Source organism: Staurois parvus, unplaced genomic scaffold (assembly GCF_062004578.1).
Source record: "Staurois parvus isolate SC_StPar_1 unplaced genomic scaffold, SC_StPar_1.0 ptg001490l, whole genome shotgun sequence".
Taxonomy (NCBI): domain Eukaryota; kingdom Metazoa; phylum Chordata; class Amphibia; order Anura; family Ranidae; genus Staurois; species Staurois parvus.
The window spans coordinates 1,385,376-1,409,109 of NW_028319286.1; the positions used below are offsets into that span (position 1 = coordinate 1,385,376).

General features: G+C 44.0%; 1 protein-coding gene across 3 annotated transcripts in view; it reads left to right on the forward strand.

Moving 5' to 3' along the window:
- The window catches only part of RTEL1 (regulator of telomere elongation helicase 1), a 138,284-nt gene that overhangs the window by 93,183 nt on the left and 21,367 nt on the right, over nt 1–23,734 (forward strand). For 2 of the 3 annotated variants that reach the window (XM_089662572.1, XM_089662573.1), the window contains exons 32-33: nt 488–712; nt 2,444–2,515. In XM_089662572.1, coding sequence (XP_089518698.1) covers nt 488–712; nt 2,444–2,515 — 297 coding nt within the window. Of the gene's footprint in view, nt 1–487; nt 1,009–2,443; nt 2,516–23,734 lie in introns of those variants that run through there. The other variant, XM_089662574.1, reaches the window with a different exon arrangement.

Below are 23,734 nucleotides of genomic sequence, written 5' to 3' on the forward strand. Positions count from 1 at the left end.
GCTGTGATAGCTTGCAGCTTCACAGCCGGGTACCCACTGTGCATGCGCGAGTAGTGCTGCGCTTCATGAATGGTCCTGTAGTCTTCTGGGACCTGTCACGTGTCCCAAAAGACTACAGGGAGGGAGGACACCTTCTGCTTCCGATCAGACTGAAAGTGGGAGTGGGTACCTGTCAACTTCGGGTACCCGCTCCCCAAAGGTGACAATCCTTAATGGGGAGCGGGGGAGCAGTCCTTAAAGCGGAACTTCCCCTTTTGGGTGGAGCTCTGCTTTAAAACAAGGCCTCACTAACCTCTTAAGCTGCAGACACTGTGGTGCAATTTAGTACTTCTTCTGTAAACTATGATGATCAAGTTGTTCTGCTCTTAGCAGTCAATTCCCCTCCCAGAGCCCCTGTCACTGCTGGAAGGGGGTGCTGAGCTACTGAATGGTTATGTTAGCGATACTAACTTTGCCTTTCTTTATGTTTTGTTTTTCCTCTGTTTAGCATTTCACAGGTTTGTCCGGGTTCATCACAAGAGAATGTTCACCAAGCTATGTGATGATTTGACCGGAAGCAGTGCTAGCAAGAAAAGACCCTTAGAGATCCCTCAGTGCAGCAATGGGGGGTCATCTAGACCCACACCGCAAGACCAGGGAGCATCTGATTATATCCAAAACCTGGATCCAGAGGCTGCTTGGTTCAGCGAGGACTCTGCTGCCAAGTCTGAAAGTAAGCGCAACTTCTAAAAATGGTCTTTTTGTCGTGGTACTGTAATCGTTGCTGCCCTGCTATGTGGTGCCATGTTCCTCGAACCCTTGGCCAAGGGTCATGGCTCTGCAACATACATGGCCCCTACTCTGAACTAATAGTCTCACAAGATGGCTCCAAACACTGGAGCAATATGATGAAGAAAATCATAGAAGTAGGATACAGGGATTTTTTTTTTTGTATATATTGTATTACTTGCAAATAAATGTTGTTTTTTTTATATTTTTCATGTAAATAAATGCTAATGTCTTTTAATACCCCCTGCATGAAAGGTCTGCTTTAATTAAAAGCACAGCTTACATTATAACAAATACATTGTTATATTACATCATTATACATCACACTATAACAAATGTGCTTTAACCGCCTCCCACCTGCCATATAAGGTAATGACGGACGCAAGGCGGTTCTCTCGTTCTCTCGCTCCGGGAGTGCGCAGCACGGCGATCGGTGGTCCACTGTGTCCCTTGGACACAGTGGATCACCGATCAACGGAAAGAGCCGAAGATGTCAGCTCGGTCATGTGATCAGCTGTGTCCAATCTCAGCTTGGTCATGTGATCAGCTGTGTCCAATCACAGCTGATCACATGTAATTAGGGAAATGCAGGTTATCAGCATTTCTCTCCTCACGAGCTGTCACACTGACATAGGAGAGGAGAGCCGGTAATCAGCATTCCTCGTAGAGGACATGGGCACTGATCATCAGGGCATTTATGATCACTGTAGCCCCAGCAGTGCCAGCTGTCAGTGCCCATCATTGCCACATATCAGTGCCTACCAGTGCAAATCAATGCCACATAGTGTCCATCTGAGCTGCCTTTCAGTATTGCCTATCAGTGCCACCTATCAATGCCAGTCAGTGCTACCTATCAGTGCTGCCAATCAGTGCCAGTCAGTGCCGCCTAACAGTGCCAGTCCGTGCCACCTAACAGTGCCAGTCAGTGCTGCCTATCAGTGCCACCTATCGGTGCCATATATCAGTGCTGCCTTTCAGTGCCCATCAGTGATGCCTGTCAATGCCCATCAGTGCCACCTACCAGTGCCTCCTCATCAGTGCCACCTATCAGTGTCCATCGGTGCAGCCTATCAGTGCCCATCACTGCAGCCTCATTAGTGCACATCAGTGAAGGAAAAAAATCACTTATTTACAAAATTTTATAACAAAAACTAAGAAAAAACTTTTTTTTTTTTTTAAATTTTCGGTGGTTTTTGGTTTGTTTAGCAAAAAATAAAAAACCCAGAGGTGATTAAATACCCTTAAAAGAAAGCTCTATCTGTCTCAAAAAAATGATAAAAATTTCATATGGGTACAATGTTGCATGACCGTGCAATTGTCATTCAAAGTGCTACAGCGCTGAAAGCTGAAAATTGGCCTGGACAGGAAGGGGGTAGAAGTGCCCGGTAGGCAGGAAGGGGGTAGAAGTGCCCTGTAGGCGAGGGGTTAAAGATAAATACTATTATCTGGTACCACCTCCTGGAGAATTTCCCACTTACTTGGAAGGGCTACAGAGCTCAGGCTCACAGTATGCTGTTTATATTCTCAGATGTGTTCTTCAATGCTTCCTTCTGACCTAAAAACGTAAATCGGGACAGCACAGTTAAATGTTATATTGGGTAATAAGGGTGGGAAAGAAGACCTTATCTGCTTGATCTTGAAACTCCCTTTTGTCTTTTCCTCTTCCTTTGCCAAGTTACCGGCCAAGCTGAAGATCCCAATGAAAAGCAAGTGCATCTATATCCACGTCCCTTTAGGGTTAAATCAGGTAGGTAGGTTTGTGCAGCTTTGTGGGTGCTGGATGCTGTAATTGAGCTGATACCTCTTCATCATGTCTGTAAAACAAGACGAGAAGAAGTGATTCATATAGTAAGTATTGGTAAAGGTTAGGCTGAATCTCCACTAGAGAGTATGAAACAAACAAAAAAATAGATCCAGTTGCAGTTTGATGTGGTTGTAAACCTCTGAAATGAAAAATGAACAGAGCATATCCTTCTATAGTGTGCACTTGCCTCAATCCAAAGCACCTAGTGTGATTTCTGTCTTCTCTCTCCTTTCTCTGCTCTCTGCATGAGTCACTTCTGACAGTCTATGGTGATGCCAGACAAACCCAGGGGAGGGCCTTGCCTTCCCCCATAGTACACAGTGAGTGATTGACAGCCCAAGCTGAGCATCTTTCCCTATGAGACAGAGAAGGGGGTGTAGATGGGTGTGTCCATCCACTCCACTCAGATTACAGCACAGCACTGTGCTGTGCAATGTGTGATATCAGATCCCTGTCCTCTGCCTTCTGAGGCTCAGAAATATTGCATAAATTCTTCACTTTAAGCAGATGCAGAGAAGGCAGCAGATAAACAGGTACAACTTATGTGGGATGATTTGTTTAATCTCTGTGTATCATCTGAGGCTAGTTGCATGTCAACCACTTTAAAGCGAAGTTCCACTCACACTGTAAAAAAATAAAAGTCAGCAGCTACAAAAACAAGTCGTACAGTGTCACTATGGTGACTATGGTGACACTGTACTGCTAGGGTGGCAGTATGTACAAAAAAACATAAATAATATAAATACATAAAAATAAAAATGTCAAAAACTTTTTTGAAAAATTATAATTTTTGGTATAAACGAATTTGGGTTATTTTTTTTTACTAAAAAGGTAACTGAATACATTTTGGTCAAGATTTATGAAGAAAGATTATTTATTTGCAAAAACAATTTTTTTTTTCAAAATGTTTGGACTTTTTCATTTATATAGCCAAAAAAAATAAATATCCAAGTGGTGAATAAATACCACCAAAATAAAGTTTTATCTGTCTCAAATGCTAAAAAATTCATATGGGTACAGTGTTGCATGACCACGCAATTGTCAAAGTGTGATAGCGCTGAAAACTGGCTGGGGAAGGAAAGGGATGAAAGTGTCCGCACTTGAGGTGGTTAAGCAAGTTTCTAGCCGGCTGCAGCAGGCTTTAACCCCTTGACGCTGATCACATGCAAATATAGCCAAAAAATATAAAAATCCCAGCGGTGAATAAATACCACCAAAATAAAGTTTTATCTGTCTCAAAAAAATGCTAAAAAATTCATATGGGTACAGTGTTGCATGACCGCGCAATTGTCAATCACAGTGTGACAGCGCTGAAAGCTGAAAATTGGCCTGGACTGGAAGGGGGGAAAGTGTCCGGACTGGAAGGGGGTGAAAGTGTCCGGACTGGAAGGGGGTGAAAGTGTCCGGACTGGAAGGGGGTGAAAGTGTCCGGACTGGAAGGGGGTGAAAGTGTCCGGACTGGAAGGGGGTGAAAGTGTCCGGACTGGAAGGGGGTGAAAGTGTCCGGACTGGAAGGAGGTGAAAGTGTCCAGACAGGAAGGGCGTGAAAGTGTCCTGACTGGAAGGGGGGGAAGTGTCCTGACTGGAAGGGGGGGAAGTGTCCTGACTGGAATGGGGAGAAAGTGTCCGGACTGGAATGGGGAGAAAGTGTCCGGACTGGAAGGGGGTGAAAGCGTCCGGACTGGAAGGGGGTGAAAGCGTCCGGACTGGAAGGGGGTGAAAGCGTCCGGACTGGAAGGGGGTGAAAGCGTCCGGACTGGAAGGGGGTGAAAGCGTCCGGACTGGAAGGGGGTGAAAGCGTCCGGACTGGAAGGGGGGGAAAGCGTCCGGACTGGAAGGGGGGGAAAGCGTCCGGACTGGAAGGAGATGAAAGCGTCCGGACTGGAAGGGGGGGAAAGCGTCCGGACTGGAAGGGGGGGAAAGCGTCCGGACTGGAGGGGGTTAAAGCGTCCGGACTGGAAGGGGGTGAAAGTGTCCGGACTGGAAGGGGGTGAAAGTGTCCGGACAGGAAGGGGGGGAAAGTGTCCGGAGACTGGAAGTAGTTAAGACCAATGGGCCCGCACTGAAACCGTGAGCCAAATGCTTAGCTCTCAGTTGCGGCACAGTCCTGCAATGTAAAATTGGCAATTAAACAAAAGAAGAAAAAAAAGTAAAACAGTTGCCTGGAGGAAGCAGCAAGGCCTTCTAAATGTCTGCCAGCCACTGCTTTACTTCCTCCATGAATCGCTTTTCAGCAGTACCGTCTGCCTGTAAGAGCCAAAAAATGAGAACAAAAAGTCCATTTATAGCTAAAGAAAGTCCATGCGTGGCTGATGCATGCGTGGCTGATGCATGCGTGGCTGATGCATGCGTGGCTGATGCATGTGTGGCTGATGCATGCGTGGCCATCACCTTTTCCCACAGATATCCATACTGAAGAATAGTAACTTGATTGTCCTGACTCTGTGGGAACAGGAAGGAATATTTTCTTACGTCAGTTTTTATTTTTCCGCCTTCCGCTGGTCCATGGCTGCCAGAAATGAGAATGTTGAACTTTGATGTAGGTGTGTCCTCCTTGTTTCGACAGGATATTTATGCAAAGAATCTTCGAAAACAAATGTGTTGAACCACGTGCGTCAAAATTCAAGAGAAATTCACTGGTAAAGCTTAAGAGATCCCATGGAAATCTAGCAATATGCAACAACGGGTAGTATCTTGCTTCTTCCCAATAAAACTGCTGCTGCTCGTTAGCCGTGGGCAACGTTTCGTTGGAAATTTTTGCATGTTTTACACTGGAAGAGGGTTATAGACCTGTTTATCAGTAGATCTTGTCCTGCCTTGACCTCTGCTGACTTCCAGGGTATTCTGGTGCTGTTAAAGGGAAACATTTACATTAAAATTCACACCAGAGCGGCGTCAGAATGACTGAATCTCAAATATTTTGAGTATAAAAAGCACCTTTTTTTCATCACAAGGCCCCTTTCTTGGCAGCCCAAGGTCATTCGGTGTCTGGTTACCAACCTTTAATACAGAGAGTCTTTTGTTCTCGGGCAGTAGAGAGATAAGAGGCACAATCCGACCTCTCTCTGGACACCACCACTATACAAGTATGATTTCAGAAGGTGTTTTTCCTTTTTAAATTCATTCCACACCTACCATCTGCACGATTCGCTGTGACAGGAAAATAGTTAACAAGTATACGCTCTCTTGGCCTCAGAGACTCTGCTCTCTCCTGGCTCTCTTCTTATCTATCGCAGCGCTCCTTCAATGTTACCTATAACGCTGCCACCTCCCCCTCACTCCCCCTCTCTGTTGGGGTCCCTCAAGGCTCTGTCCTCGGGCCCCTTCTCTTCTCCATCTACACCTCCTCCCTTGGCCAACTGATACACTCTCACGGCTTCAACTACCACCTCTATGCCGACGATGTGCAAATCTATCTCTTTACCCCTCGCCTCACCCCTTCAGTCTCCGCCCGAATCACTAGCCTACTGAACGACATATCAGATTGGATGTCACTCCACTTCCTTAAACTGAATCTTTCCAAAACCGAGGTCCTAGTTTTACCCCCAGCCCGCACCCCCCCCCCTGACTTCTCCATCACGACCAACAATGCCACCATCAGTCCCACCCCGCAAGCCAGAGTACTTGGTGTCATCCTACACTCCAATCTGTCCTCCCAGCCCCAGGTCCAATCGCTGACAAACTCATGTAGACTCAACCTCCACAACATCTCCAAAATCCGCACGTTCCTAACCCCAGAAACTACTAAGCAACTCATTCACTCCCTTATCATATCACGACTTGACTACTGTAACTCCCTCCTCACCGGCCTACCTCACCACAGACTATCCCCGTTTCAGTCGATCCTGAATACTGCGGCCAGACTCATCCACCTTACTAATTGCTCCGTATCCGCCAATCCCTCCACTGGCTTCTGATTGCCCAATGGATCAAATTCAAAATGCTGACACTAACATACAAAGCTGTCCATAACACTGCCCCAAACTACATCACCGACCTGATATCCCAATACCACCCAAAACGTACTTTCCGCTCCTCACAAGACCTCCTTCTCTCTAGTTCCCTGGTCTCCTCCTCCCATGCCCGCCTCCAGGACTTCTTTAGGGCTTCCCCTGTCCTCTGGAACTCCCTACCCCAATCCATCAGACTTTCACCTACTCTCCTCTCCTTTAGGCGCACCCTGAAAATCCACCTTTAAAGGGAAGCCTACCCCGCCCTCAGCTAATTACCGATCTCCTCCACTCTTCCTACCACTCCATCCCCCACAGCTATTTCTCCCGTACCACTATCCCCTCCCTCCTAGATTGTAAGCTCCAAGGAGCAGGGCGCTCGAACCCCTCGTGTATTGCATTGTATTGTTATTGTGCTGTCTTGAGTATTGTCCCCCATTGTAATGTACAGCGCTGAGCGAACTGTTGCGCTATATAAATACTGTGTAATAATAATCGTGAACACAATGTACACGGGGAAAATAATGATTTGATTCCCTGCAGATTTTGTAAGTTTGCCCACCTACAAAGAAATGAAGGGTCTATAATTTTTTATCATGGGTGTATTTTAAATGATAGAGACAGAATATTAACCCCCCCTGGCTGTATTCCTGAGTGTAGCTCGGGGTAAAGTTTCAGCACCACAAGCGGTAACCCCGAGCTACACTCGGGAATACACTGCAGCGTTGTTCCGGGATCCCTTCTGTACTTACCTTGACCTGCTCTCCCGTGATGTCCCTCCTGCAGTGTCCCCGTCAATGTCCTCCGGCCGATGCCAGCATCTGTCTTCCGGGTTCCGTTCCCTGCGACGTCGGGACGTACGGGGGACGGAACGGCAGGAAATTTAAAAATGTGAAAAAGTGACATTCACTAAATTCACTAAAATCACATAGTATTCCATTACTGTATCAAACCATTTCACATACATTTTGTCCGGCGCCCTGCCTGCATTTTTACTGTTCTTTCTGCCTGGAAACTGAGAAACGTCCATGGCGTCCAAAAAGTGTCCCTTTAGGTCAAAAGCGGTTTTAGACCGGCTAGAGAACAGCGATAGTAAATCAGAACCACTTGCAGAATTGAGTGATAATGATTCGTGGGGGAAATTCATCATCAGACACTGAACACGATTTTGCGACTTTGCTCAGTGATGTGCGAACTTGGCGCTATGTTTCAAATTTCAGTGTTTTTGGTTTGATTATATTATTGACTTAAATGTATTATTATTATATTATTATTTTTATGATTATTTATTAAATTATAATTTATGATTTCGTGTTTCAAATTTTATCCTACCCGGGATGTTTACTAGACTCTTGTTCGGGCAGATTTCAGTGAGTTATTCCTAAAAATTACAGGCCTACAATAAAAATCACATGATAAAATGTTACAAGCTGAGTTGCTATTCAGAGGAGTAAAAGATTTCACTATTAGCTGATGGCAGGATTGGCTTCCCTAAAGAGATAGGTTTTCAGAGATTGCCTAAAACTGAGCAGAGTAGGCGATAGTCTGATAAATTGGGGTAGAGAGTTCCAGAGGATGGGGAAATCTAATCTTCATTGCTGCCTTCAGAAAATGAATTGCATAGTTCCTAGTTAGTCTGGCTGAAAAAAGACAAAAGTCCATCCAGTTCAACCATAAAAAAAAAAAAAGTTATAATTCTACACCCACAGTTGATCCAGAGGAAGGCAAAAAAACCCAGCAAAGCACAATCCAATTTGCTCCTGCTGGGAAAACAAATTCCTTCCTGATCCCCCGAGAGGCAATCAGATATTCCCTGGATCAACTTTACCTATAAATGTTATATCCAGTTATATTCTGTGTATCTAAGAAACAATCCAGGACTTTTTTGAAGCAATCCACTGAGCTGGCCACAACCAACTCTTGAGGGAGTCTATTCCACATATTCACAGCTCTCACTGTGAAGAAACCTTTCAGTGAGTTAAATAAGTATTTGATCCCCTACCAACCAACATTAATTCTGGCTCCCACAGACTGGCTATGTGTTCATGTGGTACACAGGTTAGTCCTGCCAATTTAAGAAGGGCCTCCTAACGACAACTTGTTATGCGTATAAAAGGCAGCTCTCCACAGAACCTTTCTTCCATTAAACCCTCACCACCATGGGCAAGACCGAAGAGCTGTGAAAGGACGTCGGGGACAGGATTGTAGACCTGCACAAGGCTGGAATGGGCTACAAGACCATCAGCAAGAAGCTTGGTGAGAAGGAGACAACTGTTGGAGCGATTGTTTGCAAATGGAAGAAATACAAAATAACCATCAATCACCCTTGGTGTGGAGCTCCATACAAGATTTGGATGCAGATGCTGTTCAGCAGAGAATTTTTTTGGCCCAGCTCCTTCAACGACAGTCCATTGAATAATCGACTTTTGTGGGTTGTGCCAACAGGGCCACCCATGGAATGGATTTCAGTTGATTCAGTGGGAATCAACCAAAATTTGATTCATGTAGGTTTAGCTTTAGATGGACATGTAGTTTAAACTACAATAGACTCTAAAGCAGATCTGAAAATGAAATTCACCAACCAAAGGTCATTTACATCTCCAGCATAGTGCCAGGATTAACGACTCCCGCGCACACAAGGGAATGATGTAATTTTGCATCAGCCAGTCAAGGCAGCCTAGGCCAGGGGTCGGCAACTTGCGGCTCTCTAGCTGTTGTGGAACTACATTTCCCATGAGGCATTGCAAAGATTACAAAACCGACAGTTACAGCTATGACTTGCAGAGGAATGATGGAACTTGTAGTCCTGTGGCTCTCAGGTTGCCTACCCCTGGTCTAGGCAATGGTCAGGAAAAGCAAATACTTACCAGGATGCAAGAAAAGAAAAAAAGGGGGGGGAGAATAGGGGAGAAGGAAAGGGTGCAACCATTGGGGGAACATGCAGTCCGAACAAAAGGGAAGGGCTCAGCTACAGCCAATACTGTAATCGTCAAAGAAACTTACAAATCTTGATTATTTATTATTTTATTTCAGGTACTTATATAGCGTCGTCAATTTACACAGTGCTTTACATATATATTGTACATTCACATCAGTCCCTAACCCTCAAGTACAATCTAAGGTCCCTAACCCTCAAGGGGCGTACAATCTAAGGTCCCTAACCCTCAAGGGGCGTACAATCTATGGTCCCTAACCCTCAAGGGGTGTACAATCTAAGGTCCCTAACCCTCAAGGGGCGTACAATCTAAGGTCCCTAACCCTCAAGGGGCGTACAATCTAAGGTCCCTAACCCTCAAGGGGCGTACAATCTAAGGTCTCTAACCCTCAAGGGGTGTACAGTCTAAGGTCCCTAACCCTCAAGGGGCGTACAGTCTAAGGTCCCTAACCCTCAAGGGGCGTACAATATAAGGTTCCTAACCCTCAAGGGTCATACAATCTAAGGTCCCTAACCCTCAAGGGCCGTACAAGCTAAGGTCCCTAACTCACATTCATACATACATATACTAGGGCCAATTTAGACCGGATCCAATTTACCTACCAGCATGTCTTTGGTGTGTGGGAGAAAACCGGAGTACCTGGGGGAAACCCACGTGGGCACAGGGAGAACATGCAAACTCCAGGCAGGTGGTGCCGTGGTTGGGATTTGAACCAACGACCCTATTACTGCCAGGCAGAAGTGCTAACCACTAGCCACTGTGCCGCCCCTTGATACCCCACATTCATTGTAGCCGCAACATCAACCCTTTCAGCTGACTTGTAGGCCTTTGATTTCCTCAGTGCAGGTAAACTCAGCCCAGTAGAACCATGTGTTTCTATTTTTTTTGAGTGTCTTTTATCGAGCTTGTTAGACTTTCCATCACCCTAATGTCCTCAACTCTTCGGATCCATTGTTGGACCGTCAGTGGGGGGACTTCCATAATGGCGGTGCCCATGACCGCGCCATGTTCACTAGATGGCGAATACGTGATTTTTGATGTTTATGCTAATGACAAACACAAGAACAAAGAAAATCGCACAAATCCTGACGCCTCATCCCATCAATGCCCTTTGGCTCTAACCTTTTACAATAATTACAGCTGTATGATGTATAAAAACTGCTCCAGGTGAACGTGCCAACAACTACTACGTAATTGTAGTAAAGTGAAACTTCCACTGTACGATTTTGTAATCTCTGCATCATATTGGAATCCCACAATTACTCACCTGAAGGAAATGTGCCACTACTATTAATAGCAAATCACTACAAAAGAAGACTAGACAATGCAGAGCAATTAAAGTCAATAAAGTCATTCAGAACCCACTCGATTCTTTTGCAACACGCACATCCAGGGAGATCCTAGAAACTGGATACCCACGCGTCCTAAATATTCTCCTGATTTATTCATTGCCTCCTCCAAAATAAACATTCATGTTCACTCAGTTCAGCCCTACAAGATCGTTCATGCCCCACGTCTACCATTTTTTATTTTGTTTACCTTTCCATTTAAACAAGAACTGTTTTATCGGTGAGTGGTAATCTGTTAAAAACATTTACAGTGGGGATCGAAAGTTTGGGCACCCCAGCTAAAAATTTGTATTAATGTGCATAAAGAAGCCAAGAAAGATGGAAAAATCTCCAAAAGGCATCAAATTACAGATTAGACATTCTTATAATATGTCAACAAAAGTTAGATTTTATTTCCATCATTTACACTTTCAAAATAACAGAAAACAAAAAAATGGCGTCTGCAAAGGTTTGGGCACCCTGCAGAGTTAATATCTTGTACTGCCCCCTTTGGCAAGTATCACAGCTTGTAAACGCTTTTTGTAGCCAGCCAAGAGTCTTTCAATTCTTGTTTGAGGTATCTTTGCCCATTCTTCCTTATAAAAGTCTTCCAGTTCTTTGAGATTTCTGGGCTGTCTGTCACGCACGGCTCTTTTAAGGTCTATCCATAGATTTTCAATTATGATGAGGTCAGGAGATTGTGAAGGCCATGGCAAAACCTTCAGTTTACGCCTCTTGATGTAATCCCCCGTGGATTTCGAGGTGTGTTTAGGATCATTATCCATTTGTAGAAGCCATCCTCTCTTTAACTTCAGCTTTTTCACAGATGGCATCAAGTTACCATCCAAAATTTGCTGAAATTTTATTGAATCCATTTTTCCTTCTACTCGTGAGATGTTCCCTGTGCCACTGGCTGCAACACAACCCCAAAGCATGATTGATCCAACCCCATGCTTAACAGTTGGACAGAGGTTCTTTTCATTAAATTCTGTGCCCCTTCTTCTCCAAACGTACCTTTGCTCATTCCGGTCAAAAAGTTCAATTTTAACCTCATCGGTCCACAGAACTTGTTTCCAAAATGTATCAGGCTTGTCTGTATGTTCATTTGCAAAGTTCAAACGATGATTTTTGTGGTGAGGACGTAGAAGATGTTTTCTTCTGATGACTCTTCCATGAAGACCATATTTGTACAAGTATCTCTTTATAGTGGAATAGTGTACCACAACTGCAGTGTCTGCCAGATCTTTCTGGAGGGATCGTGCAGTCAAACGTGGGTTTTGAATTGTTTTGCTCACAATCCTGCGAGCTGTTCTGTCTGATATTTTTCTTGGTCTTCCAGATCTTGCTTTAACTTCCACTGTTCCTGATGACTGCCATTTCTTAATGACATTCCGAACAGAGGATATTGACATCTGAAAACGCTTTGCTATCTTCTTATAGCCTTCTGCAGCTTTGTGAGCGTCAACTATTTTCAGTTTCAGTTTTCTAGACAACTTCTTAGAAGAACCCATGGTGCTGATTGTTGGGTCAAGGTCAGATGAGTCTGGGCATTTAAAACCTTCGAGATTGACATCACCTGGTCTTCCCAGACGATGATTGAGAACAATCCATGACACTGGCAGGTCTCAGCTTGGCAAAGGGGGCAGTGCATGCTATAAATTCTGCAGGGTGCCCAAACTTTTGCAGACGTCATTTTTTTGTTTTCTGTTATTTTGAAAGTGTAAATGATGGAAATAAAATCTAACTTTTGTTGACATATTATAAGAATGTCTAATCTGTAATTTGATGCCTTTTGGAGATTTTTCCATCTTTCCTTGGCTTCTTTATGCACATTAATACAAATTTTTAGCTGGGGTGCCCAAACTTTCGATCCCCACTGTATATAGTATGTACATGGGGGACCCCACACAGGGTTTTTTATGTATATACAGTCAAGAAAGGTAGAATGGCATAATCTGAAGGGCTCAGTGATGGCCAATTTATGAGCGAAAAGGGGCCTCATATGTGGCCCCTGACATCGCCAAAGGGCCACACACACATAGGGATTGATTTACTAAAGGCAAATAGACTTTGCAGTTGCACTCTGCAAGTGCGGTTGCTCCAGAGCTTAAAGTGATACTAAACCCAGGGCCTTGCATTCACTAGATCTGGTCTCCCCGGACCCTGCATTCACTATATCTGGTTTCCTCGGACCCTGCATTCACCATATCCGCTCTCCCCGGACCCTGCATTCACTATATCTGCTCTCCCCGGACCCCGCATTCACTATATCTGGTCTCCCCAGACCCTGCATTCACTATATCCGGTCTCCCCAGACCCTGCATTCACTATATTCGGTCTCCCCGAACCCTGCATTCACTATATCCGCTCTCCCACAGTACACAGAACATGGATATGTAATTATTTTAGGAAATATATACTGCCAAATACCTTTTCTCATCAGCAGTATATAGCAGTCTTTTGAATTCAGCAGAGCACTGATTACAGCTTGTAGGAGGAGTTTTCTTTCTGCTGTAGGAGGATGTGAAACCTCTGACCCTCTGTCTGGACAGTGCTGATTTGACCCTGTGCTGATCACATTCACCCTCCTAAGAAAGAAAAAAAAAAAACTCTAGCAATACACACCAAACTGAGCATGTGCATGTTACCACAGCTTCAGTCTGTATCAGGTGGTGATTTCAACAAGAGGATGGGGCAGAGAAGACAGGATCAAACGGCCTTTTTATACAATGCGGAGGATTAACCCCTGAGGTTCCACAGTGAGTATAACAAGCATGCTTTACTGCATCTACAGACTGTACTGTTGTGGGTTTAGTAACACTTTAAAAAGAAGTGCCTGTTAAACAGGAGCATATGGATAGAGGTAATCGACCGTCTGCCTCAAAGAGCCCGAGAGGGTGACCACAGGTGTGAAAAACCAGACGTTTAATCCCTCTCTTCCCTTTCCCCTCTCCCAATTACTGACCACCCATACCCCCTCACCACCCATACCTCCTCACCACCCATACCCCTTCACCACCCATACCCCCGCACCACCGGATTCTAGCTTTATGGCTACCCTAGTTACTGACCCCTGTCCCACTCAACAAACAAACCTCAGGACACTTTGCAGCAGATTAAACCTCAATTCTTTTTTTTGGTAGACAAGCACAGATAGCCGCCAAGGACCTCCTGAGGCTAGGGACATGCTGTAGCACGCTTTATCAGCTTTGGAGTATTCTGGTTTTTCTTGTTCTCGCTGGGCATATAGCATTTTTGTCATTCACTTTTGTAGGTGTAACAGATAAAGTTTCCTGTATTCCATCTGTCTGTTGATCTCAATTGCAGATGGTGCAAGGAAGAAATAGAAGGATCTCAGATAGGTCCATCACCAGTAGGAAGATATATGGGTGATAGGAAAGTTTGCCCTTATGTTCACTGCAGAGATCGTTCAACATGCAGGTTAGTGCAGAGGTGTACAATCGGCCATAAAGGGAACAGGATTTTGTCACGTCTGATAGCATGTTCGGTCATAGTCCAAGCAGGGGCGGACTGACCATTCGGACACTAGGGCTCAGCCTGAGGGCCCGGGGTCAGCAGGGGGCCCATGAGATGTTCCTGGTACCTTTCATAGGCTTTTTTGGTTGTGGTTTGAGTGTGGGCGAGGACACAGAGGCCCCATGAGTTGTCAGTCCGCCCCTGAGTCCAAGTTGTCAGTCCGCCCCTGAGGACCATATAGATGCAGCATTTTTCTGCCTCTGTCAGCCAGATACCTATTTATTTTTTATTTCAGGTACTTATATAGCGCCATCAATTTACACAGCGCTTTACATATATATTGTACATTCACATCAGTCCCTAACCCTCAAGGGGCGTACAATCTAAGGTCCCTAACCCTCAAGGGGCGTACAATCTAAGGTCCCTAACCCTCAAGGGGCGTACAATCTAAGGTCCATAACCCTCAAGGGGCGTACAATCTAAGGTCCCTAACCCTCCAGGGGGGTACAATCTAAGGTCCCTAACCCTCAAGGGGTGTACAATCTAAGGTCCCTAACCCTCAAGGAGCGTACAATCTAAGGTCCCTAACCCTCAAGAGGCGTACAATCTAAGGTCCCTAATCCTCAAGGGGCGCACAATCTAAGGTCCCTAACCCTCAAGGGGCGTACAATCTAAGGTCCCTAACCCTCAAGGGGCATACAATCTAAGGTCCCTAACCCTCAAGGGGGTACAATCTAAGGTCCCTAACCCTCAAGGGGCGTCCAATCTAAGGTCCCTAACCCTCAAGGGGCGTACAATCTAAGATCCCTAACCCTCAAGGGGGGCGTACAATCTAAGGTCTCTAACCCTCAAGGGGCGTACAATCTAAGGTCCCTAACCCTCAAGGGGCGTACAATCTAAGGTCCCTAACCCTCAAGGGGCGTACAATCTAAGGTCCCTAACCCTCAAGGGGCGTACAATCTAAGGTCCCTAACCCTCAAGGGGTCTACAATCTAAGGTCCCTAACCCTCAAGGGGCGTACAATCTAAGGTCCCTAACCCTCAAGGGGCGTACAATCTAGGGTCCCTAACCCTCGAGGGGCGTACAATCTAAGGTCCCTAACCCTCAAGGGGCGTACAATCTAAGGTCCCTAACCCTCAAGGGGCGTACAATCTAAGGTCCCTAACCCTCAAGGGGCGTACAATCTAAGGTCCCTAACCCTCAAGGGGCGTACAATCTAAGGTCCCTAACCCTCAAGGGGTGTACAATCTAAGGTCCCTAACCCTCAAGGGGTGTACAATCTAAGGTCCCTAACCCTCAAGGGGTGTACAATCTAAGGTCCCTAACCCTCAAGGGGTGTACAATCTAAGGTCCCTAACCCTCAAGGGGTGTACAATTACCAATTCGGTGGTATTTGATCGCCTGTGCATTTTTTTTTATTTTTTGCGCTATAGAAAAAAAAATTGTAAACCATAAATAATATTTTGAAATGCCAAAATATGTATGCAGAGCTCATATATATTTTGGCATTTCAAAATATTATTTATTGGTTACAATTTTTGGTTTGCAGGAGGAAGTAGCGGCTATGTATGGTTTTATTTATTTAGCGACAATTTTGAGAAAAAAACAATATTTTTTACTTTTTGCTATTAAACATGTCCAGAAATTTGAGTTTTGAAATTTGTTTTGGATGTTTTATAGCAAATACACAGATGTGTATTCATACACAGAATATACCCGAAAACTAATATCTATAGGTAAAGTTGATGCAGGGAATATCCAATTACCTCTCGGGGAATTTGTTTTACAGTATCGGTTGGGTTTCCCCAGCCTTGTTTAGAGCTGCACAACCTTCCAAGCATTGGTGGCCGCAATTTCGCAAACTTTTTCAAGGTTCCTTTCCATCCTTCCACCCTTGTTCTGAGTCATGGAGCGCAGGAGGTGTTGTTTCTGTTTCCACTGGAATTTTTTCCCCTGCAGGAGCAAATTGGATCGTGCTTTGCTGTTTTTTTTTTGCTTTTCCCTGGATCAACTGTGGGTGTAGGATTATAACTTTTTTTTTTTTTTAAATGGTTGAACTGGATGGACTTTTGTCTTTTTTCAGCCAGACTAACTATGTATTGCAACTCAATTTATAACATTTTATCATGTGATATCTATGGATTTTTATTTGATATTCTGTCTCTATTGTTTAAAATACATGATAAAAATTATAGAAATAATATATATTATAATTACTTGTGAGCCACTGAGGTATTATAGACTATTATATTATTATACTATTCTATTATTATAGATTATTATATAGTATATTATTTCTTTGAAAGTGGGCAAACTTACAAAATCTGCAGGAGATCAAATCATTTTTTTCTGCACTGTATATTGTATTCACTAGTGTATACTATTTTCCAGCGAATCGTGCAGATGGTAGGTGTGGAATGAATTTAAAAAGTAAAAAACCTAAGATGCACTTATTCAATAAAAAATAGGAATCACGGAGGGTTCATAGACATTTATTACAGGACTAAAAAGCATTCCATTTGAAGGTTATTTGGCATATACTATTGGCAGATGTGTCTTTCGTCCCACTTTATCGTTCCCGTTTCTTATGTACCTAAAATCTTTTCTCTTTCTTTTTCCTTCCTATCTATCTCTTTTACATACCGTATTTTTCGCTCCATGAGACGCACTTTTTTCCCCCCAAAAAAGGGGGGAAAATGTCAGTGCGTCTTATGGAGCGAATATAAAGTGGCCGGTCCGGTATTTTTGCGGCCACCATGTCAGAATACCGGGCCGGCCGCTCAGCTGTTCTCTCCTGCAGGGCCTTACCTGTTCCTCGCTCCAGCGCTGCACAGTCTTCCCGCGCTGGCTTCTGTGACAGCCGGGTGCCCACTGCGCATGTGCTGCGCTTTGTGAATGATCCGCTGTCTTCTGGGACACATGACAGGTCCCAGAAGGCGCCGGGCCATTCACAAAGCGCAGCGCTTCTCGCGCATGCGCAGTGGGCACCCAGCTGTCACAGAAGCCGGCCCGGGAAGAAGAGGGAAGGACAACTCCGCGGAAGTGGGAGCGGGTACCTGTCAAATTCAGGTACCCGCTCCCCCTCCCTCCCCAAAGGTCAGCAGTCTCTGGTCATTCCCTGCACTGTCTGCAGTCTCTGGTCATTCCCTGCACTGTCTGCAGTCTCTGGTCATTCCCTGCACTGTCTGCAGTCTCTGGTCATTCCCTGCACTGTCTGCAGTCTCTGGTCATTCCCTGCACTGTCTGCAGTCTCTGGTCATTCCCTGCACTGTCTGCAGTCTCTGGTCATTCCCTGCACTGGGTGCAGTCTCTGTCCATGCCCTGCACTGTCTACAGTCTCTGGTCATCCCCTGCACTGTCTGCAGTCTCTGGTCATCCCTGCACTGTCCGCAGTCTCTGGTCATCCCCTGCACTGTGTCCGCAGTCTCTGGTCACCTCCTGCACCGTGTCCGCAGTCTCTGGCCATCTCCTGTACTGTGTCCGCAGTCTCTGGTCATCTCCTGTATTGTGTCCGCAGTCTCTGGTCATCTCCTGTATTGTGTCCACAGTCTCTGGTCATCTCCTGTATTGTGTCCGCAGTCTCTGGTCATCCCCTGTACTGTGTCTGCAGTCCATTGGTTCAGAATATTTTTTTTTCTTGTTTTTCGCCTCTAAAACCTAGGTGCATCTTATGGAGCGAAAAATACGGTATATGTTCTCTTCTGAAATGTACTTTTCAAATGCGCCTTGTTATTAATGTACGCATTACTTGAAACTGTACTGTTGTTTTACAGTCTACCTTTGAAAAATAAAACCGTTTGTAAACAAAAAAAAAAGTAAAAAACCTTATGAAATCATACTTCTATAAGGGATGGTGGTGTCGAGGGAGAGTTCGGATTGTGCCTCTTATCTCTTTTTTTTTTTTTAATGGTTTCACTGGATGGAATTTTCTCTTTTTTTTCAGCCAGACTAAATATGTAACTATCTAAAAAGTAAAAAATACTGTTTTTTTTTTCTTCAAAATTGTCTTTTTTTTTTGTCTATAGCGCAAAGAATGAAAAAAAAACCTGCAGAGGTGATAAAATACCACCTAAAGAAAGTTCTATTTGTGGGGGGAAAAAAAAGGACACCAATTTCATTTGGGTGCAGCGTTGCATGACTGCGCAATTGTCCATTAAAGTAACGCAGCGCCGTCGCGCAAAAAATTGGCCTGGTCAGGAAGGGAGGGTAAATCCTCTGGAGGGCAAGGGGTTAAATAATGTTTGTGATTTATCTGTACGCATGAGAAGAAATTGGTGTAATTAGCTCAGGCTTCCCTTGGGCACGTAGCAGACATTGCCAAATACTCAGTTGGGAAGTTTTCGTTAGCGTAAAAAAACAGCCACGGCAGTTTCCAGGTACTGTGACACTTGTTTGCTCATATGTAAAGGACGCAACTCCCCTGATAAAATTACCGGGAACTGGGTATTGTCACAAGACTTTGTGCTTGGATTGTATACACTTTTTAATGATGGACAATGACATTTTCTCAGAACCTTGTATTTATGGAACTCATTGCACCATGCATGTGACAGTGCTGTGACTTTTAAGTCCTTTTATTTTTTAAGTCCTTTTATAAGTCATTTGGCATGTGTTCCTAGAGGAGCTTGTGATAAAATAATATGTAATGACAAGCTGGTTAGACCTGGAAATTCCCAATATAACTGATCTGTTTTAGTATTCCTCAGCCTCAAAAGTTAACATCTTATTTCCATAAGGTGTTCGTATTCCAAAAGCGGAACTAAACTGTATACGAGAACCACAGACTGAAAATTTTATTGACTTCATTTTAATATTCTTAAGGCAAGCTTAGCCCGCTGTCTCTCCATGTTTTATTTTGTTGAGATCACTTTGAAAAGCACGCCTCTAACATTTCTAGCCACAGCCATCTTGAGTAAGGGCAGGTGATTACAGTTGCATTACTCCATGTTTTATCTTGCTGAGATCACTTTGAAAAGCACCCCTCTAACATTTCTAGCTACAGCCATCTTGAGTAAGGGCAGGTGATTACAGTAACATTACTCCATGTTTTATTTTGCTGAGATCACTTTGAAAAGCACCCCTCTAGAGGAGCTTGTGATAAAATAATATCTAATGACAAGCTGGTTAGACCTGGAAAATCCCAATATAACTGATCTGTTATTGTATTCCTCAGCCTCAAAAGTTAACATCTTATTTCCATAAGGTGTTCGTATTCCAAAAGCGGAACTAAACTGTATACGAGAACCACAGACTGAAAACGCTATTGACTTCATTTTTATTATTCTTAAGGTATGCTTAGGCTGGCCATACATTATACAATTATCTGGAGATTTTTGGTTTAGATTTACCAAAAACCATATAATAGGAGGACAAACCTAAACAACACTTTCAGTTGTATCCAATTAGGCAGGCCCTTGCACTACACAGTTGAAGGTAAATCTAAAGGAAATTGGGCAGAAAATTTGAAGATAATTGTATAATGTATGGCAAGCCTTAGCCCGCCGTGTCTCCATGTTTTATTTTGTTGAGATCACTTTGAAAAACACCCCTCTAACATTTCTAGCCACAGCCATCTTAACCTCCCTGGCGGTCTGATTATGTCAGTATTTCTGTGCTCAAAGCGGTACATTTTTTTGCATGGAAATATGTATTTTTTTTATTGTAGGCCTGTAATTCTCAGGAATAACTCACTGAAATCTGTCCGAAGAAGAGTCTAGTAAACATCCCGGGTATGTTAAAATTTGAAACACGAAATCACAAATTATATTATAATAATCATAAAAAATAATAATATAATAATAATTTAATTCAATAATATAATCAAACCAAAAACACTGAAATTTGAAATATAGCGCCAAGTTCGCACATCACTGAGCAAAGTCGCAAAATCGTTTTCAGTGTCTGATGACGAATTTCCCCCACGAATCATCACTCAATTCTGCAAGTGGTTCTGATTTACTATCGCTGTTCTCTAGCCGGTCTAAAACCACTTTTGCCCTAAAGGGACACTTTTTGGACGCCATGGACGTTTCTCAGTTTCCAGGCAGAAAGAACAGTAAAAATGCAGGCAGGGCACAGGACAAAGCACTCGGGACAAAATGTATGTGAAATGGGTTGATACAGGAATGTTATACTATGTGATTTTAGTGTATTTAGTGAATGTCACTTTTTGTCATTTTCAAATTTCCCGCCAATTCCGTCCCCCGTACGTCCCGACGCTCGCAGGGGATGGAACCCAGATGACAGATGTCGGCATCTGCCGGAGGACATTGCCAGGGACACTGCAGGGGGGACATCGCGGGAGCGCAGGACAAGGTAAGTGACCGAGGGATCGCGGAGCAACGCCGCATGGTAAGCCCGAGTGTAGCTCGGGGTTACCGCTTGTGGTACTAAAACTTTACCCCAAGCTACACTTGGGAATACCACCAGGGAGGTTAAGTAAGGGCAGGTGATTACAGTAGCATTACTTCCTGGAATCTTCCTGGGAAAAAAATGCCCATGAAAACTCCTGGGATGTATGGCATCAATTTTAGCTTGAACCAGAAACCAGGAGGCAACTGAAAAAAAAAAAACAAAAAAGGTTAAAACAAGTAAATAGAATATTATTAATTTACTAATGCTAGCAGCAGAAGGATTAAAATAGTCAATGTTGATTGAGAGAGTTTAGTTCCACATTAGGAGAAGACAGGAGAAGGGAAAGGGAGAAGGGAAGGGAAAAGGGGAAGGGAAAAGGGGAAGACAAGAGAAGGGAAAGGGTGAAGAGAAGACAAGAGAAGGGGAGAAGAGAAGACAAGAGAAGGGAAAAGGAGAAGACAAGAAGGGAAAGGGAGAACAGAAGACAAGAGAAGGGGAAGGGAGAAGAGAATAGAAGGGAGAAGGGAAGGGAGAAGAGAAGGGAAGGGAAAGGGAGAAGAGAAGACAAGAGAAGGGAAAAGGAAAAGACGAGAAGGGAAAGGGAGAAGAGAAGACAAGAGAAGGGAAAGGAGGAAGAGAAGACAAGAGAAGGGAAAGGGGGAAGAGAAGGGAAAAGGAGAAGAGAAGACAAGAGAAGGGAAAAGGAGAAGAGAAGGGAAGACGAGAAGGGAAAGGGAGAAGAGAAGACGAGAAGAGAAGGGAGAAGAGAAGACAAGAGAAGGGAAAAGGAGAAGACGAGAAGGGAAAGGGAGAATAGAAGACAAGAGAAGGCAAAGTAGGAAGAGAAGACAAGAGAAGGGAAAAGGAGAAGAGAAGGGAAAGGGAGAAGAGAAGACGAGAAGGGAAAGGGAGAAGAGAAGACGAGAAGGGAAAGGGAGAAGAGAAGACAAGAGAAGGGAAAGGGAAAAGGAGAAGAGAAGGGAAAAGGAGAAGACGAGAAGAGAAGGGAGAAGAGAAGACAAGAGAAGGGAAAGGGAAAAGGAGAAGACAAGAGAAGGGAAAGGGAGAACAGAAGACAAGAGAAACTTTACCCTTGTTTACTGTTCTTCTCTTGTCTTCTCTGCTCCTTTTCCCTTCTCTTGTCTTCTTTTCTTTTTCCTTCTCTTCTCCTTTTCCCTTCTCCTTTTCCCTTTCTTCTCCTTTTCCCTTCTCTAAGCTGAAGCAATTGCAACTGCTCTTTGCAAAGGTCACAGCCTATTTGCCTTTAATAAATCAACCGCAATGTGTTGTCATTGAGTTCTTGATGAAGGAGGGGGTGCAGGCTTTCCGACATCTATGGAATATCTATCGAGAGGACACCATTGACAAGAGCATCTCCATAAACATTCTGTAACCTTCCGTGGGCATCAGCCTGCACCCCTCTTACGTCAAGAACTCAATGACAGCAAGCTGCTTCCATTATTTACCTACAATAAAAGAGAAGAGTTATTATAGAGGAAGAGTTGCTCTACCAACAGGTGAAATATCATTGACCCATGTAAGCTAATAAATAAAAATGTTAATTCCTATGTTTGTATTCCTTTCAGTCTTTGTATTTAGCCATATGTTATTATCAGAACAATATAGTGGAATGCTTTAGCATTGAGCAATGAATAGAATTTGTATCACAGAAGCAAATTGTATTATGTTAGATCTATTAGGGAACCCCAAGTGCTGACATGATGTGGGACTTCTGTGATGTCTTACATGACAGCAAACACAACCTCCCCTCCTAGTCCTTTAAAAAAGACCTTCCTCTTATTATAGCTCCTATTGTATAGTGATGAATACGTATTACGTACACTTTTTATAAATTGCTGGCTTATTGTGCTTTGCGGTTGCACATCAGTTCCTTACTATTTGCCTTTTTGTTAAGTCATATATCATGTTCTTCCCTATTCTTTGGTGGAGGTGGAAACAGTATAGATATGTTGATTGCAACAAGATAACAAGAGCCTCATATGACATACAGAGGAACTATAGCTTTTTTTAGTTTTATTATACCTGTGAAAAAGACTTGCGTAGGGTAAGTGACCTTATGAGTGTGATAAAATGGAAATTGCGCAGAGAAAAATACATGGTTTTATTATGTATTGGTTATGCTTGCCAAAGCATTTCTAATTCTTTACAACCAGTCAAGTGATCTCTTTATATTTTCCACACTGCACGGTGGGCATGTGACGCATATGGGTTTCTAATTAAAAAAAATGTATTTCTAGGGGGAAAAAAAAACATATTTAGTACAGCTCTACTGGGCATGCACATTTACCAACGTGTTGACCTTTTTACAAATGCCAGAAATCCAATGATGTCCTAACTTCCTGCATGAGCTGACAACACAGTGACTCTGCTGCACTGAAATCTCAAGTGGTGTTGCCAGCCCTGTCTGCATTCCCACCTGCTGCACTACAGAACACCTCCATATCTTTACCCCCCCCCGTCCCCCATCACACAAGAGGGAGACCTTCTGTAGTCCAAAGAAAGAGAACTGGATAGGACTGAAAACATTGCAGCAGAATTGTTGTCAATCACTTCACTAAAGGAAGTTAGGAGCTCTCTGGATTTCTGGTAGATCGACAGGTATTTTTCTTTACTTGCAGCAGTTTTAAAATGATCTAACAAAAGGAGATTTGCATGTATAGCAGTGATGTCCAGAATATATACTCCCCTGCTGAACTACAAAACTCCTCTCCCTTATGTTATGGAGATGAGAAGAGGGAGAGGTGTTCTGTACTCCAGCAGGGGAGACCTTGGTGGACAGCCACTGAGTCTGAAGATCACCGTACACATTTAGACAGGAACCAATTAACCCAGGGCTTAAAATTTCCACTCGCCTGCTCGCCAATGGCGAGTGGAAATTATGGTGGGGGCGAGTGTGTCCCCCAGTGCCGTCTTGCTAAGCAGGCTCGGAGCTCAGGCTGGATCTGTCATTGGCACTGGGAGCCGTCAGACTGCTCAATAGATGAGCGCAGTGAAAGCAAAGCAAGGAGTGTGTGCTGTGCTCTCTGCCTCTCCCTAGAGTGCAGTACCTGGCTCTGTGAGTGAACAACGAAGTACTGCAACTTTTTATGGGGGAGG